Source organism: Hibiscus syriacus, unplaced genomic scaffold (genome assembly GCF_006381635.1).
Source record: "Hibiscus syriacus cultivar Baekdansim isolate YM2019G1 unplaced genomic scaffold, ASM638163v2 tig00111842_pilon, whole genome shotgun sequence".
In the NCBI taxonomy this organism is placed as follows: domain Eukaryota; kingdom Viridiplantae; phylum Streptophyta; class Magnoliopsida; order Malvales; family Malvaceae; genus Hibiscus; species Hibiscus syriacus.
This window is the reverse complement of record NW_024063197.1, coordinates 610,411-629,594: the sequence shown is the minus strand read 5'-3', so window position 1 is coordinate 629,594 and position 19,184 is coordinate 610,411. Positions and strand designations below refer to the sequence as shown.

At 32.3% G+C, this 19,184-nt stretch overlaps 1 protein-coding gene and 1 pseudogene across 1 annotated transcript; both read right to left on the bottom strand.

Annotated features, from left to right (window-relative positions):
* Positions 1 to 1,341: 1,341 nt before the first annotated feature.
* LOC120172118 lies at positions 1,342 to 1,767 on the bottom strand (annotated as a pseudogene).
* A 12,969-nt stretch (positions 1,768 to 14,736) lies between these two features.
* LOC120172107 (protein RESPONSE TO LOW SULFUR 3-like) lies at positions 14,737 to 15,146 on the bottom strand. Its single transcript, XM_039179664.1, has one exon. It carries the CDS (start codon positions 15,081 to 15,083, stop codon positions 14,757 to 14,759), a length of 327 nt encoding a protein of 108 aa, XP_039035595.1. The 5' UTR covers positions 15,084 to 15,146; the 3' UTR covers positions 14,737 to 14,756.
* Positions 15,147 to 19,184: the final 4,038 nt, after the last annotated feature.

Sequence of the window (19,184 nt, the reverse complement as noted above, 5' to 3'; positions counted from 1 at the left end):
CACTAAAGGTAAGACACAAACTTTCTTCAAACTAATGTGTAAACAGATTCCATACGCCAACATAAATTGTTATGACCATTTCTAGGAGAGTAGATTATTGTATCATAAAAGTCTTTGTTTATACCTTGTGTTTGACTTTTTCATGATATTAATTTTTTAATTTAATTTTTGATATTTAATTTATTAATTAATTATTTTAAATTAAATATGGTAAAGTTTACTATAAAGATTTTTAATGTCTCAACCTACTAAATCTATTAATTGTTGAGTTTTTTTTTTTTTTTGTATAATCATTGGTATCGATCCATTGATTGACTAATTCGGATTGAATATTGCAGATACAAGGGCGACCGTCCCAACCCAATTTGCTCCTTTCACAATCATCAGGATTCAAACCTCTGACATTGCTTAAGGAATCTAGCGCGTATCCCTCTAGACCAACTGATTATTGTTGAGTTTTAATGATCTAATAGGTAATCCCTGCCCAATTTCATAATCTTTTTGATACATATAATGTCATTATAAGAATAAAATTTCAAGTAAAATATTCAATTCAGCTTAATAAATTTATTAAAAAACATAGTTAAATTACATATTTAGTACCTAAATTCAGTTTTTGATTTGTTTTAGTACCTAAATTATTATTTTTTTCAAAACCATGCCTAACATTCAGTTTTGATTAATTTTAATATCATTTCGTTAAAAACTTAACTCGTTTAGTACCCAAACTATCAATTTGATATGTTTTAGGACCTAAACTTTCCATACCTTTTCAAAATTTAATGTTAAATTTAATAAAGATATTAAAATGAAACAAAAATTAAATGTTAAGTATAGTTTTGAAATAAAAATAAAATTTAAATACTAAAGCTGATAATTTAGATACTAAATATGTAGTTTAATCTAAAACATTCATATTTTTAGGAGCCTAATAATCTTATCACATTTCTATATTCTTCTTCCCATATAATTATTAATTTACTTTTCAAAAAATATTCATAATATTATATACACTTGAATTTATTAAATGGTATCAATAATAAAATTAAATATTATTTTTTAAAATTTTAAATTCAAATAATTATATTTATAAGTTGTGTAGTATCACATACTTGGATTTTGTTTTTTGTTTTTTTTTAATTGAAAAGTGGAAACTACAAAACTTTTGCAATAAAGGAGCAGCAACAGAGTCTTGTTCCAATAGGGAGATCACTTAGAAATATTTTGACCAGAAATTCTATTATAATAATATTGTATTAATAAAAAAAAATACATCATAATAATGTTTCTATGCATTTAAGAACCGCCGGACAGTAAATTAAACACCACCTCCGGTGGTTATACTTGATCTAATATAAAACAATCGAAATCAGAGGATGGAGATGGGCGCCGATGGACGGTGGTTGTTGACGACAACGTTGTTAGCCTTGGACAGCTGATCCATGAGGGAAACTATGCGGGCGTTGTAATCACGAGCCTGATAAACGGACTCTGCCTCCAGCTCCCCCAGCTGCGAACACAGCCGCTCCTCCCCTCTTCCGCCACTCTCAGCCTTTTCCATACCTTCCGCAGCTCCATCCTCATCTGCTCCTCTCTTTCCCTGCTCTCCCTTAATTCCTTCTCTAACTCCTGGTTTCTCTTCCTCAACTCTTCTTCCTCGTTCCTCTTTGGTGCCACCGCCATTGTTGGGGCCATTTGCTTGCTTTTTTTTGTTTATTCTTTGATTGGTGGAGAATATGAATATTGTAAACCGCACTTCTGGTTCCGCCAATGTGGTGATGTTCCTTCTTTTATTTTTATAGGCCAACTATACTCAACCAAAAATGTCCAGGTTCAATGTACCTAATTTGCTTTCTTTTTATTTTATTTATTCATTATTATTATGTTTGCTTACGTATTTGCTTTGCAAATTCAATTTTGAGTAAAATATGCATATAGTCCTCCGACTATAGTATGTTTTCTTTTAAATCCTTCAACTATAAAAAGTTATCAAATATGACTACCTAACTTAGAAAAACTACAAATTGGTCAGCTGCAGTTGAAATTTTAGTAGTAAATGACGTCACATTTAATAAATTGACATAATAATACATTTAGCCCTCATATTTTATATTTTATTCTATTTGTTTTCTAATTTTAAAAATATACCCCGCACATTTTGAAAATTACACTACTTAGTCCCTAACTAAAAGGTAAAAAAGGAGACCATGTGACTTTAACTCCTCTTCGGGTCTCACTCAACCCCGAATTCTCCTCACCATCAGTTAGCTCTCCTTCAACCAAGACAACAATTGTTTTGCTATTGTCATCGATCATGATTTTCTCATCTTCAACACATGTAACGCTCTCTAATCGATCTAATCATAAACAGGATAGAAGATATCATATTGACCAATCGAAACTTAGCTTTATTTGAAATAGAACAAAATCAAACTGACAACCATTCATCAAATCAAAATTCAAACATACACACACCAAGAAATACTTTGATAAGTCAAAAATTTCATATTAATCCTCATATGTTTTAGTGACCAAAATTATCTATAAGTCTATCTTTAGTTAGATTTTATATTTTACAGGTCACAATATGTGTTTGATGCGTATTGTAACTAAAATTGAAGGTTTTGATGAAGTTTAGATACTAAAAAAATAGTTAATGATATTTCTAATTCCATTAGAACTCTATCTCTATTTTGCAATAAGATTACGATAAGCTAAAAAGGTGTAATCCATAATGTCGAAACGGTCATCGCCAGGCTTTTTAGGGCTTTTTCGAGAAGCGATTCCAACTTAATATTGAGAATATATCGGGTTTTAAATAAATACAAGCTTAGAGTCGCCATCGACTTTTGGGATAGGAAAGTCGAATACCTAAAAATAACTTTTAAAATAATTTTAAGAAAAATAATTTTAAAAGATAAAAAATTGATCTGTGATTGACCAGATATTCATTTTGAAAAGGGTTCAAGAGTCAGTTATGTGTGGGGAAGGATTAGCACCCCAACAACGCCCAAAATTGGTACTTACGATTATACGTCATCTTAATATTAAAATTGACAAATTCAAGTAATATTTAAATTATGATAAAAAAAAAGGAAAACGAGTTATTGTTTTATACGAATAATCCTCGAAAATACCTTCCTAGCAAGTTAAGGAGATATTTTTATAAATTAATAGAATAAAATAACATTAAAAAAACATTATAATTAAAAAATTCGATAAATATGCAAATAAAATATTAAAAAGTAAACTTAGTGACTAAATTATAAAACTACAAAAGTTCAAGGTTACCTATGTAAATAAATCATATTTTATGTACTATAATTGTAAATAAACCAATAATAATTTAAAAAATAAAAAATATTAAAGTTAAGTGATTAAATTGTAAAACATCAAAATTAATGGCTCTAAATAAAAATATCATGAAATCGAGGGACTGGTAGTGTAATTTAACCTTTACTACTATTCAGGTTTAAAATATAAATTATTAAAATAACAGGGCCTAAAATAGATATTTTACCTAAACATATATACATACTGGTTAGTGACTAAAATAAAACTAAAATAAAATTTGAAAACTAAATTGAAATGCACAGAAACATGATTTCAGTGACTAAAATATAAATGTTACAAAGTACATGGACCATAAACAGGGTTTACCTATACCCAAAATTACGTAGAGGCTCTCCCCAAAATGTCGTCATTCGAGGAAGGGTATAAATAGGCCAAAAATCAGCCTTTTAGGCTTAAAGCTTTCATTTTCCTCTTTTTAGAATCCCACGCCGGGGGCAAACGACCACCGGCTAACCGCCGCATGCCGGCGCCGACAGCTGAAGTTAGGAAAAATACACCCAAACCGTAGATCGAAACACCCTAAACCCAAATATAAGCCTCTCTTAGACTAAAATCTTTCCAAACTCCGTAGATCTAAGAAAATACCTACGAAATTTGGCTTTCCGATGACAAATAGAGGCTCCGACAAGGGTAAGATCCTCAGTTTTCTCTTTCTTTTATTATTTTCTCCTTGCTGTTGGTGGTTGTCTTCGTGTTGTTTTTCCTTTCGGTTTGTTGGTTGCTCGTTTCTGGTTCGAATGGTCGTTGTTCTCTTGGTTTTTGTTACTATCTTTATTCCTGCTGCCATTGGGGTTTTTTTTCTTTGCATGTTTAGGGGGTTTATAGTCCTTATTCCTTCATTATTTTATTTTAGTCCTTGTATTATTATATATATATATATATATATATGTATGCATTCATTTTACATTTTAGTATAAATGTTTGATGTGATAATATATGTACATATGCTTTATTAAAGGTGACCTTTTAAATATTTTAATATATATATGTGTTGAACTTTTAATAAAAATGATATTTTTAATATTTTAGTATTTATAATTTTTTGCTCGATTAACCTATGGAAGATCTCCAAAATCCTGGAGTGCCCTATAGAGGTTATTTGAATAAAGTTGATATTTTATTATTATTCAATATTTGTTCGTATTCTATGTTTTTAAGATATATAAACGTGTTTCATTTAAAGGTATCCTTTTATATATATTTATATAGTAAAATTGTTTTAATAAAAAACAAATTATATATATTTTTGGGAATAACCCGAATGAAGAGAAGTCCAAGGGAAAACCTAAAATTATATGGAGTTGATTCCTTTAAGATAAACGAGTGAGAGAACATCCCGTCAATTTTTAAATCTTAATAAATAAATAAATATTATGTGTGTCATTTATTTATTTATTTATTTATTTATTTATTTATTTATTTATTTTATTCATCATATTATATTTGATAATCCATTCATTTTGTACAGATTGTTTAATATTGCTACGTTCACGAATCATGCATTTGTTTTATTGTTTTCTAAAATATCAAAGGCAATGTTGTCTTGCATGGTAAGTTAATGGAATTACGGCAACATGTCTGAATTTTAATTTACATTAATTTACGTAGTAAAATGTGACATCCTTTTTAAAATAAAACCGAGTGAATTAATATTTTTCATTGAGTTGACTATTTTCTCTAAAAAAAAAAAGAAGTTCACTCATTTTTAAAATTCATCGAAATAAAAAGATCGTAATTTAAGTTTTGGATTCAAATATATAAATTTATACTACTAAGACAATGTATAACTGAGAGATACCAATTTTTGGCGTTGTAGGGATGCTTACCCTTCTCCACTGGTAATCGATTCACAAACCCTTTAAAATGAATCTTTGGTAAATACTGACCAATTTTTATCTTAAAATGATTTTTCTTAAAATTTGTTTAAAAGACGTTTTTAGTATTCGACCTACCTAATCCAAAGGTCGATGGCGAGTCCAAATTTCAAATTAAACAAAAATCTAAATTTTCTAAAAAAGTTATAATTATTTTAAAATTAATTTTTTTATAAAAATATGGTTATAACTATAGACACTAAATTTTTGCCCGTTTTATTAGTATTATTATAATTGTTATTATTATTATTATTATTATATTTTTATTATTATTAATAAATATTATTATTACATATTACAGGCCCAAAATCAGAGCCCGTTTACAACATAGGCCCGATCCAACCCTGCCAGGCCCAACTACAACCGACCCAGCCATACCTTGAAATCAGATTAGGGTTTCCCTCTACTCCCAACCGCCATTGCTTGCTTCCATTGGATCTAATCTTGATCTAACGGTCCCAGATGCACCAGCTTGAAACCTTATGGTATCATAACCCTAAGGCCACGCGGCCGCCGTTGCTTTTACCGTCGCTCTACTCCGTTTCAGCCGCTGCCACGTTCAAACCAAGGGCTCTAGAGAGTTCAACTCCAGCCGTCCACGTCGTAGCTATGGGGTGAGTCATCATATAATTCGGTGACTCACCGAAAACCGCTCTATTACCCGGTTCGAAGATATCGCCGATGGTAGCTATAAAAGCCATCGAGCCCCCTGCCAACAGAAGAGAGAGAGGAAGCAAGCCAGAGAATAATTACCAAACCACCAAAATACAAAAAAAATATAGAGAGAAACCTTACCGAGGAGTCACATAGTTGCCGGAGCCTCCAAATCTCGCCGGAGAAACAAAATACCGAAGGTATTTTTTTAGATCTACGCAAATAGGAGCCTTTTAGGTAAAACTACGGATTAGGGTATAGATCACTCAGATCTATCATTTGGGAGGTTTATGTATTTTTTGACCACCATGTACGGTGGCCGGCGATGGAGGTTGGCGGCGGTGCGAGGCTACCGGTCGACGATCGGATTCCCTCCGGTGAGGGAATCCTAGAGAGAGGCGAGAGAGTTTTTTAAACTCTCTCAGTTAGAGAGAGAAGGGGGAAAGAAGAGAATGAGAAAAATGGCCAAGGGTCGACCATTTTGGGGTTTAAATACCCCTTCTCAAACGATGTCGTTTGGGAAGGGGCATATACGTAATTTTGATAATGGGTAAACTATACCGTTGCCATTACAGTTATGTAATCTTATATTTTAGTCATTGAATCAAATTTTAGATTCTTTTAATTCGGTGTTCGAATTTTACATATATTTATTTTAGTCATTTACATAAAATAATATATATTTTAGGTAAATAATAGATTTAGTCCTTATAATTTTGTTAAATAATATTTTAGTCCTAACTACATGTTTTAATTTAATATTCAAATTTGATATAATTTTATTTTAGTCCCTAAATTAAATAAATGTAAAATAGTATATTTAATCCCTGTAATTTTAAATAATTAATTACGAATTAGGTATTTAATTTTAATATGTTATAATTTAGTCACTAATTTTAATATTTTCATTTAATTTAATTACAAGTGTTTTTAATATATAGTTTTAATTTTATTCATTGTTCAGCCATATTTTAATTTTATATGTTTATTTTAATATATTTAATTATTATTATTATTATTATTTAATCATGTAAATATATATATAATAAATAATATTTATCTATTTATTTTATTTCTATTAAAATCATATTTATAAATTTAATAAATTACTTTTAAACCATTTTAAACATATTTTAATATTTATTTTTCAATATTAAGAAAGGGCAGTCTTAAAGTAACTTGACGTCCATTTTCTGATATTTTTAAATAAATAAATATTTTAAATTATATATATATTTTCATTATTTTTAGACAAATGTTTTATTAATATTTATTTATTTTTTAATATAAAGAAAAGAGTTGTCTTAAAGCACCTAGAAACTCTTTTCTGATATTTTTAAATAAATAAATATTTTATTTATATGTATATATAAATTAATAAATTTTCTTAAATTATACGTATAAATTTTCTTTTATTTTTTTATATTACATCTTTCTTTCCTTTTAATAAGTCTGCATGTATAACATGTTTTATTTTGTCTTTATGACATGTTTTCTTCTATCTTTTGGGATATTGTTTTAGTTGTTTGGTCGTTGTTTTATTTATCTTTTTCTAAGGGTTGATTTAACATCGCTACGACTGATGAAGATGACGCTTATTAGTTTTTTATTTATCTCTTTTTCTTCACAGAACTAGCATTCTCCAAGAACCGGGGCCTATCAAGCCCAAGTTTGCACAAAGAACCTCTTATGCGGGCTTATACGCACAAGTCACGGACCTAAATTTGCGGACAGTGACAATATCAATTCATGAATATTGGCATATTATACACAATATTTAATAAATAATTCATTGTATTTACCACCACAATCACCTCTAAAAAACTCTTATCGTTGATAGTACATTTGCTAAAGTATCGTTAACCTTTAACGTAGATTTTGTTAACTTTTATCGTTGCTATCTAAAATGTTAAGCCCGATATAATAAATGACGTAAAAGTTGCAACACTAAATATTTATACCGAAGAAGGTTAAAGAATTTTGATCTTTAAAGGACTTTGTTAACAATACCAATAGCTATTACATTTATTAAAGGACCGTTAACCTTTTAAGTAAAATTTGATATCTTTTGTTATTATTATTTGAAATGTTAAATGTTGGTATACAAATGACGTAAAAGTTATAATATTAATTATATAAAAATATTTAAAAAGTTGATAAAATCTAAGAAATTTGATCTTTGAAATATTTGTCAACTAAACCGACAACTGCTATATTTGTCAAAACTCTCGAATGTGTCAACATCGTGGTCACCATGAAAACAAGGGAGAAGCGAGAGAAAGGATGCATGAGACATATGAGATATTCGTCTTTTTTAAAAAAATTAAAATTATTGTATATATTTACATTTTTATATATTTTTATTAAATTTTTTATTTTTTAAAAATTTTATTTATTTTTAAAAGTTTTAAAAATTTAATTATTAACATAAAATCTTTCATATGTCTCTAAAGGCAAGACACAAACTTTCTAAAAACATGTGGTTCAAACTAATGTGTAAACAGATCCCATACGCCAACATAAATTGTTATGACCATTTTAAGGAGAGTAGATTATTGTATCATAAAAGACTTTGTTTATACCTTGTGTTTGACTTTTTCATGATATAAATTTTTTTAATTTAATTATCAATAATTAATATATTAATTAATTATTTTAAATTAAATATTGTTAAGTTCATTATAGAGACTTTTAATGTCTCAACCTACTAAATCAATTAATTGTTGGGTTTTTTTTTGTATAACCATCTGTATCAATCTATTGACAGACTAATTCTGATTGAATACTGTAGATGCAAGGGTGACCCTCCCAACTGTTGGAAGAAAAAGTCAAAAAGCTGGATTTTTTCAGAAATTGGGGGCACCACCTTGAGTTTTCAACAATGGGGGGCACCGAATTCGGTGTCCCAATTTTTAATTAAAATATTTTTGGGTTAATTACATTTTTAGCCACTGCACACTTTAGGATATTTACAAGATTAGTCCCTAAGCTTCAACTATAAATACCCTAGCACATTTAGCTTCAAAATCATCACAAAATCACAAATTATTTCTTTCTCCCAATACTAGAGAGCTTTCTTGTGAGTAGTGAGTGTTTTGTAAACACCTGTAAATTTTCTCTCTTAGCAAAGATCTGCAGCAGACGTAAGCAAAAATTGGCTGAACTCCGTTATCAATTTCGGGTATTATTTTTTCATTTTTTATTTCATATTCTCACCAATCTGATTATAGGGAAATTACTCGTACTTATTTTATTTCCCAAAAATTGGTATCAGAACTTTTGGGTGTGAATTTTGTCAATTTTTTGTGATGTTACTATTCATTACTATTCACATGAATAGTGAATTTTGTAAATAGTAAAAATTTTGTCGGTGATACGAATTTGTCGACGGAGGTGTTCAAATACACGACAGTTCGCGAAAATTGTCAGAAACGATCCAAAAAAGCCAGATTCGAGTGGGAGCGATAGCTGCAGACGAAGGGAAGATGAAAATTGATAAGTTCGATGGTGCGGACTTTGGCTTTTGGAAGATGCAGATTGAAGATTTTTTGTACCAGAAAAATCTATATCAACATCTCTCAAGAAAGCAACAAGAGGGCATGAAGAATGAAGTCTGGGCTCTTCTCAACAGACAAGCCCTCGGAGTTATCCGACTGACGTTATCCCGCAATGTTGCTTTCAACATAGAAAAGGAAAAGACCTCGGCGGGTCTTATGGCGGCTCTCTCCAGTATGTATGAGAAGCCATCGGCCTCAAACAAATTTCATTTGATGAGGCGATTATTCAATTTGCGAATGGCGGATGGGGCATCAGTGGCTCAACACCTAAATGAACTCAACACAATTACAATTCAGTTGAGTTCTGTGGAAATTGAGTTTGATGATGAAGTTCGAGCTTTAATTCTCTTATCATCTCTACCAGACAGTTGGAATGCTACTGTTACAGCAATCAGCAGCTCGTCGGGAAACAACAAATTGAAATTTGACGATGTTCGATATCTGGTATTGAGTGAAGAAATTCGACGGAGAGAATCGGGTGAAGCATCAACCTCCTCAGCCTTGCACACAGAGTCTAGAGGGAGAACTTCATAGATAAATTCAAATCGTGGCAGATCCAAATCCAGAACGGGAAAATCAAGAACATGAAAGAAAGATTTTACATGTTATAACTGCGGCAAGAAGGGTCACTTTAAAAGATATTGCCGAGCATCGAAGAAAAATATCAGCGCACAGGAATCTACCAACGTGACAGAGAAAACAGGCGATGTCATGATTCTAAGCGTCAACAATCCGATTGAATCGTGAATCTTGGATTCAGGGGCATCTTTCCACTCCACCCCACGCTAAGAAATCATGGAGAACTATGTCAGTGGTGATTTTGGGAAAGTTCATCTAGCTGATGATGAAACCTTGAAAATCGTCGAAAAAGGATACATCCGATTAAAGCTGCCAAACCAGACCACCTGGAAGCTGACAGGAGTAAGACATATTCTTGGCCTCAAAAGAAATTTGATTTCTTTAGGACAACTTGATGGAGAAAGATATAGTACAACATTTTCAGGCTGTAAATGGAAGATTACCAAAGGAGCACTTGTCATTGCTCGTGGTAAGAAGATTGATACTCTTTATGTAACCTCAAACTTAGAGAATATCATTGCTATAGCAGATGCTGATGGAAAATCAAACCTATGGCACCAAAGGCTTGGTCATATGAGCGAGAAAGGGATGAAGACACTTTTGTCAAAAGGGAAGCTGTCGGATCTAAAGAGTTTAGATGTCAGACTATGCGAGGATTGCATCTTTGGCAAACAAAAGAAAGTCAGTTTTGCAAAGATTGGCAAGACACCCAAGGCAGAAAAGTTAGAGTTGGTTTATATTGATGTATGGGGACCATCTCCAGTTCCATCTCTTGTAGTCTCATTATATTATGTCACCTTTATCGATGATTCTATAAGGAAGGTGTTGGTTTATTTTCTGAAGAAGAAATCAGAAGTCTTTGATACCTTCAGAAAATGGAAGGCCATGGTGGAAAATGAGACTGGTATGAAAGTCAAATGGTTGAGGTCTGACAATAGAGGAGAGTACAGAAATAGGAGATTCAGAGATTTCTGCGCAACAATGGGATCAAGATGGAGACAACAGTTCCCATGACACCGTAGCAAAATGGCGTAGCAGAGTACATGAACAGAACTCTGAATGAACGTGCCAGAAGCATGAGGATACATTCGGATTACCCAAATTTCTATGGGCTGAAGCTATCAACACTGTAGCTTACCTGATCAACTGTGGGCCCTCAGTTCCTTTGGATGGCAGAATACCAGAGGAAGTTTGGAGCAAGAAAGAAATAAACCTTTCATACTTAAGAGTGTTGGTTGTATTTCTTATATACACATAGACTCTGCTGAAAGAAGTAAACTTGATGCCAAGTCTAACAAATGCGTCTTTGTTGGTTATGGTGGTGATGAGTTCGGTTACCGGTTTTGGGACTACAAAAATCGAAAGATCATCAGAAGCAGAGACGTCATTTCAATGAGAATGTGATGTACAAAGACAGGTCAACTATAGAATCTAGTAGCTCAAATACTGAAGCTGAAACAAAGGAATTTGCTGAGTTTGAGGAGATTTCTGGAAATGATGTTCAGATCAATCCTGAAGCAGTTCAAGAAGAACCAGACACACCAGAACTGAGACGATCTTCCAAAATTCCTAAACCAAACCAACGTTATTCGCCTTCTTTGCACTATTTGTTGCTGACTGACAATGGTGAACCAGAGTGCTATGATGAAGCAATACAGGTGGAGGATTCAGTCAAGTGAGAGTCTTCCATGAAAGATGAGATGGACTCGTTTACGTCAAATCAGACGTGGGAATTAGCTGAATTACCACCAGGAAAGAAAGCGCTCCATAACAAGTGGATTTACAGGATCAAAGAAGAGCACGATGGGAGTAAACGCTACAAAGCGAGATTGGTTGTCAAAGGTTTTCAGCAAAAGAAGGTATTGACTACAATGAAATTTTCTCTCCATTCGTGAAACTGTCTACAATCAGACTGGTGTTGAAAATTGTAGCTGTAGAAAATCTACATCTTGAGCAGTTAGATGTAAAGACAGCTTTCCTTTATGGTGATTTGGAGGAAGAAATATATATGAGGCCAAAAGGATTCATAGAGGCAAGCAAGAAAAACTTGGTATGCAGGTTGAAGAAGAGCTTGTATGGTTTAAAACAAGCTCCTAGACAATGGTACAAGAAGTTTGATAGTTTCATGAGTAGCAGTGGTTTTACCAGATGCCAAGCAGATCATTGTTGCTACATCAAGAGGTTCGACAACAACTTCATTATTTTATTATTGTACGTTGATGACATGCTCGTTGCAGGATCAGACATGCAAGAAATTATAAACTTGAAGCAAAAATTATCGAAGCAGTTTGCAATGAAAGATCTGGGCGCCGTAAAGTAGATTTTGGGATGAGGATCAAGAGAGACACAAAGTCGGGGACTTTGATGTTGTCACAGGCTAAGTACATCAACAAAGTACTCTCCAGGTTCAACATGCAAGATGCTAAACCAGTAAGTACACCTTTAGGTGTTCATTTTAGACTCTCCAAAGAATAATCACCAAAGACGGAGAAAAAACGTACACACATGGTGAAGGTGCCATATGCCTCAGCAATTGGAAGTTTGATGTATGCTATGGTATGTACTAAACCAGATATTGCTCATGCAGTGGGAGCTGTTAGCAGGTACATGAATAATTCGGGTAAGGTACACTAGGAAGCAGTCAAATGGATCATCAGATATTTGCGGGGTACCACAAACAAAGCACTTTGTTTCAAAGGTGAAGATACGATACTGACAGGCTATGTAGATGCTGACTTAGCCGTAAATGTTGACATCAGAAAGAGCACTACAGGGTATGTCTATACTCTAGGAGGTACTGTAGTGAGTTGGGTTTCTCAACTACAGAAGATAGTTGCTCTCTCCACAACTGAAGCAGAATATGTCGCTGTTACGGAAGCCATTAAGGAGATGGTTTGGCTCCAAAGTTTTTTGGAAGAGTTAGGCAAGAAACAAGAAAACAATGTCTTGTATTGAGACAGTCAAAGTGCTATCCATATAGCAAAGAATCTGTATTTTCATTCCAGAACGAAGCACATACAACTGTGATATCATTTTATCCGGTCTTTTCTGGAAGATATGATTTTGAAACTTGAAAAGATTAGTGGAGCTCAAAATCCGGCAGATATGTTGACAAAGACGGTGAACACAAACAAACTGAAGTTGTGTTCAGCTTCAGTTGGCATGCTAGAATAACAAGACTAGAAATGTTGTTGTATTGATCGAGGTGTGAAGACGAATTAAAATCAGTCTTCAATTGGGAGATTGTTGGAAGAAAAAGTCAAAAGGGGGGGTGGATTTTTTCAGAAATTGGGAGCACCACCTTGAGTTTTCAACAATAGGGGCACTGAATTCGGTGCCTTAATTTTTAATTAAAATATTTTTAGGTTAATTATATTTTAGCCACTGCACACTTTAGGGTATTTATAAGATTAGTCCCTATGCTTCAACTATAAATACCCTAGCCCATTTAGCTTCAAAACCATCCCAAAATCATAAATCATTTCTTTCTCTCAATACTAGAGAGATTTCTTGTGAGTAGTGAGTGTTTTGTAAACACCTGTAAATTTTCTCTCTTAGCAAAAGATCTGCAGCAGACGTAAGCAAAAATTGGCTGAACTCCGTTATCGATTTCGGGTATTATATTTTTTTTTATTTCGTATTCTCACTAATCTGGTTATAGGGAAATTACTCGTACTTGTTTTATTTCCCAAAACCAACCCAATTTACTCCATTCACAATCACCAGTATTCAAACCTCTTACCTTGCTTAAGGAAACTAGTGTGTCATCCCTATATCAACTGATTGTTGGCATTAATTATAGAGTTTTAATGATCTAATAGGTAATACCACCCAATTTTCATAATCGTATTTGATACATATAATATCATTATAAGAATAAAATTTCAAATAAAATATTCAATTCATCTTAATAAATTTAATAAAAAACATAGGTAAATTACATATTTAGTACCTAAACTCAGTTTTTGATTTGTTTTAGTACCTAAATTATTAATTTTTCAAAATCATATTTAACATTTAGTTTTTGTTTAATTTTAATACCATGTCGTTAAAAACTTAACGTGTTTAGTATCCAAACTATCAATTTAATTTGTTTTAGTACCTAAACTTTCCATACATTTTCAAAATTTAATGTTAAATTTAACATGAGTATTAAAATGAAACAAAAACTAAATGTTAGGTATAATTTTAAAAAAAATAATAGTTTAAATACTAAAACGGACTAAAACTGATAATTTAAATATTAAATACGTAATTTAGCCTAAAAACATTCATATATTTTTACGAGCCTAATAATCTTATCACATTTCTATATTCTTCTTCCATATAATTATTACTTTCCTTTTCAAAAAATATTCATAATATTATATACACTTGAAATCATTAAATGGTATCAATAATAAAATTAAATATTATTTTTTAAAATTTTAAATTCAAATAATTATATTTATAAATTGTGTAATATCAAATACATAGAAATATTTTTTTTTTTGAATTTAAAAGTGAAAGCTACAAAACTATTGCAATAAAGGAGCAGCAACGGAGTCTTGTTCCAATAGGGAGATCACTTAGAAATATTTTGACCAGAAATTCTATTATAATAATATTGTATTAATAAAAAATACAATATAATAAAAAATACATTATAATAATGTTTCTATGCATGTAAGAACCGCCGGACAGTAAATTAAACACCACCTCCGGTGGTTATACTTGATCTAATATAAAACAATCGAAATCAGAGGATAGAGATGGGCGCCGATGGACGGTGGTTGTTGACGACAACGTTGTTAGCCTTGGACAGCTGATCCATGAGGGAAACTATGCGGGAGTTGTAATCACGAGCCTGATAAACGAACTCTGCCTCCAGCTCCCCCAGCTGCGAACACAGCAGCTCCTCCCCCTCTTCCGCCACTCTCAGCCTTTTCCATACCTTCCGCAGCTCCATCCTCATCTGCTCCTCTCTTTCCCTGCTCTCCCTTAATTCCTTCTCTAACTCCTGGTTTCTCTTCCTCAACTCTTCTTCCTCGTTCCTCTTTGGTGCCACCGCCATTGTTGGGGCCATTTGCTTGCTTTTTTTTTTGTTTATTCTTTGATTGGTGGAGAATATGAAAATTGTAAACCGCACTTCTGGTTCGGCCAATGTGGTGATGTTCGTTCTTTTATAGGCCAACTATACTAAACCAAAAATGTCCAGGTTAAATGTACCTAATTTGCTTTCTTTTTATTTTATTTTATTCATTATTATTATGTTTGCTTACGTATTTGCTTTGCAAATTCAATTGAGTAAAATATGCATATAGTCCCCCGACTATAGTATGTTTTCTTTTAAATCCTTCAACTATAAAAAGTTATCCAATATGATTACCTAACTTAGAAAAACTACAAATTGATCTGCTGCAGTTGAAATTTTAGTAGTAATTGACGTCACATTGAACAAATTGACATAATAATACATTTAGCCCTCAAATTTTATATTTTATTCTATTTTTTCCTAATTTTAAAATATGCCCCACACATTTCAAAATTACACTACTTTAGTCCCTAACTAAAGGGTATAAAAGAGGAGATCATGTGACTTTAACTCTTCTTCGGGTCTCACTCAACCCCGAATTCTCCTCACCATCAGTTAGCTCTCCTTCAACCAAGACAACAGTTGTTTCGCTATTGTCATCGATCATGATTTTCTCATCTTCAACACATATAAAGCTCCCTAATCGATCTAATCATAAATATAATAAACGATATCATATTGACCAATCGAAACTTAGCTTTATTCGAAATAGAACAAAATCAAATCAAAATTCAAACATACACACACTAAGAAATGCTTTTAAATTATCTATAAGTCTATCTTTTATTAGATTTTATATTTTACATGTCACAGTATGTGTTTGATGCATACTGTAACTAAAATTGAAGGTTTTGATGAAGTTTAGATACTAAAAAAATAGTTAATGATATTTCTAATTCCAATAGAACTCTTATCTATATTTTTGCAATAAGATTAGGATAAGCCAAATAGGTGTAATCCATAATTTAAACTCTTTTTATTCTCCTATTTGGTATGAAGAGATCATTAGGAAAGGAAGATAGACATATATCTCTCAAATATTATTTTTCTAGCTCTGTTTCTTCATGAGTTGTTAAACTCTATCATCTAATCGAATTTATTTCGGAAAAAAATTAAATTGGGTTGATAGTGTTAAAAAAAAATTGATAAAATTGAAGAGCTTTTTGGTATTTTCTCTACAATTTAGGTGTTTCGGTTGTGAGAAAGTTGAGAGATTTTCTGAAATAAAAATGAAGATGGAGCGTTTAACCACGTTAACCATCAATATGAGTGCAAGCTATAAAATTTCTTTCTTTAAAAATCGGTATAGATATTTTACAAAAAATCTCAATTTTACCTTCTTTGCTATTTATTCCCCCGATCAAAGAAGTTAAGTTTTTTTATTAATCTGGATAAGTACAAAACAATATTTGTTCATAGATATTTTTTAATATTTTGACATTGAACGATTTCACCTATGACATCTATGATGCTCGAACCTGAATTCTCAAAAAATAACACTTATATTAAGATAATAATTATTTTCAAATTTAATAATAGGTTATCTCTCGATAAGCTTTCCAATCACTTTACTAGAATTATGTATATCTGGTGACCATCCCTTTTTTGTGGTGCGACAGATCTAGTGCAATAATTATGCTTATGCTATGTCAAAGGTTTTAGGGTAAATTACACCAACCATCATTGAATTTTACTCTCTTTCCTATTTCACTCATTATATTCAAAACATGTTTAATTTTCTCATTGAACTTAATACATTTTATTTTTTTTTCACTCCACTATTAAAAGGACACCATTTTAGAAAAAATGAAATTTTCACCAAAACGACTTCGTTTTGCATCTATATAACAGACAATTTATAACGTTGTTAGTGAGAAAGCGATGGAGTGACAAAAAAATGTATTAAGTTCAGTAAGAAAATTAAACGGACTTGAAGTACAATGAATGAAATAAAAGAGAGAGTAAAGTTAAGTGATGATTGATATAATTTACCCAAGACTTTATTAGGAAATCAATATTTCTAAATCCCTCTATGGATGCTTATCTCTCTAATAAGATAATAACACTTACATATATGTTTGGATCATTGGCAATATATATTCTTAACTTCTACTAAGATTTTGTTGTTATCACAAAAAAAATTATCGCATATGATATGCTAGGCATAACCTCTGGATTGTTGGGGAAACCGGGCTATTTCCCACGCGAACGTAGTTTCAAAATTGACCTAAAATGTCAAGATCAAAACCACCAAAGGTTGCACATCGGATAAACTCGTCAAACTATTGAATATTGAAACACAATGTAAAAATCGAATAAAGAACAATAAAGGAGAGAATACACCAAATTTACGAGGTTCGACGAGAATATCGTCTACTCCTCGGGCACCACACCGGATGATAACTTCACTATCAACAAATAGTACAACAAATGGAATTCTTTAGAATTCCCAAAGTGAGATAATGAAGAAAACAAGAGGAAGAGAGAACTTGTTTTGGGATGATTTCTAATGAAATACTTAGGCCTATTTATAGTTGAGTTTTAAGGACTAAACTTATAAATAACATAATATTTTAGGGATCAAAGATGAAAAATAAGTTGGCCACCTACCAAATATTTTTCCAATAAGTTAACCACCAACGAAGATGAATTTTCCAATAAGTTGGCCACCAATCAAGATAAAATTTCCAACTTGCAAAACTTAATTTCAAACCAAACATAACAAATATCCACCTTGGTTTGAAATTACCAAGCCTACTCAACTTCTTCAACTCCCCAAATTTGATGTTATGCCTCTAATTGCGCTGACAAGCGCCATACACCGAAGGTGTTCATACTTTCAGGATGTTAATCAAGTTCAAACAATGATTGAACTTGATTACTGTTACTACCTTGGTCATCATATCTGTAGATTTTCTACTGTCGCAATTTTCTGAAGCAGAATCTTTTCTTCTTCAAAGATCTTCCGCACAAAGTGATACCTCACGTCGATATGCTTAGTCCTTGAATGGTAGACTTGATTTTTTGCTAAGTGAATAGCGCTCTGATTGTCACAATAGAGACTAATGTGACTTTGAACAACTCCCAAGTCTTCCATCAACCCGTTAAGCCAAATTGCTTCCTTCACAGCCTCTGAAACTGCCATGTATTCTGTCTCTGTAGTAGACAAAGCCACCGTAGATTGCAAAGTAGACTTCCAACTTACTGGGGCTTTAGCAAGAGTAAACAAATACCCAGTAGTTGATCGACGCTTATCCAAATCACCAGTATAGTCGGAATAAACATATCCAACCACACACTGACCAAGTGCTTCATCCTTTTCAAAAACTAAACCAACATCCACGGTTTGTTGGAGATACCGTAGAATCCATTTGACATCTTGCCAATGTCCTTCTGCATGATCATGCATGTATATGCTCACAACTCCAACTGCTTGTGAAATGTCAGGATGCGTACACACCATTGCATACATCAAGCTCCCAACTGCATTAGCATATGGAACTTTTTCCATATACTCTCGTTCTTTGTTAGTTTTAGGAGATAATTGAGAACTAAGTTTCAAATGAGAAGCCAGTGGGATACTTATATGTTTGGTATTTTCATTCATGCCAAAACATTGTAATACCTTTCTTAGATACTGCTTCTATGTTAAACAAAGCTTCACTCTCTGTCTATCTCTGCTTATCTCCATACCAATAATCTTCTTGGCCTCACCTAGATCTTTCATCTCAAACTCTTGATTCAACTGAGCCTTGAATTTATCTATATCCTTTTGACTCTTCGAAGCGATCATCATATCGTCTTGGGTTTCTCTCCTTGGCCTTGTAACTGCAAGTGGTTCTGGTGTCTCTAATGGTTCTTGGGTTTGAACCTCTTCATCTACTGATTCTTCTATTGGAGTTGAAGAATCAGCTGCATCAACTTCTGGGATCATCGTATGCTGAAACTCCACCTGTTTTGGAGTATGCTCCACCTACTGCGGAGTACTACTTGTCTGTACAACTTTATTTGTTACCTTCTTTAGTCGGGCAGATTCATCAAAGGTAACATATCTGCTACAAATTATCTTCTTGGGGTCTAAACACCAAAGGC

Coding starts and splice junctions, on each gene's coding strand:
- LOC120172107 (XM_039179664.1), bottom strand. CDS start 15,083: ATGGCCCCAACAATGGCGGTGGCACCAAAGAGGAACGAGGAAGAAGAG.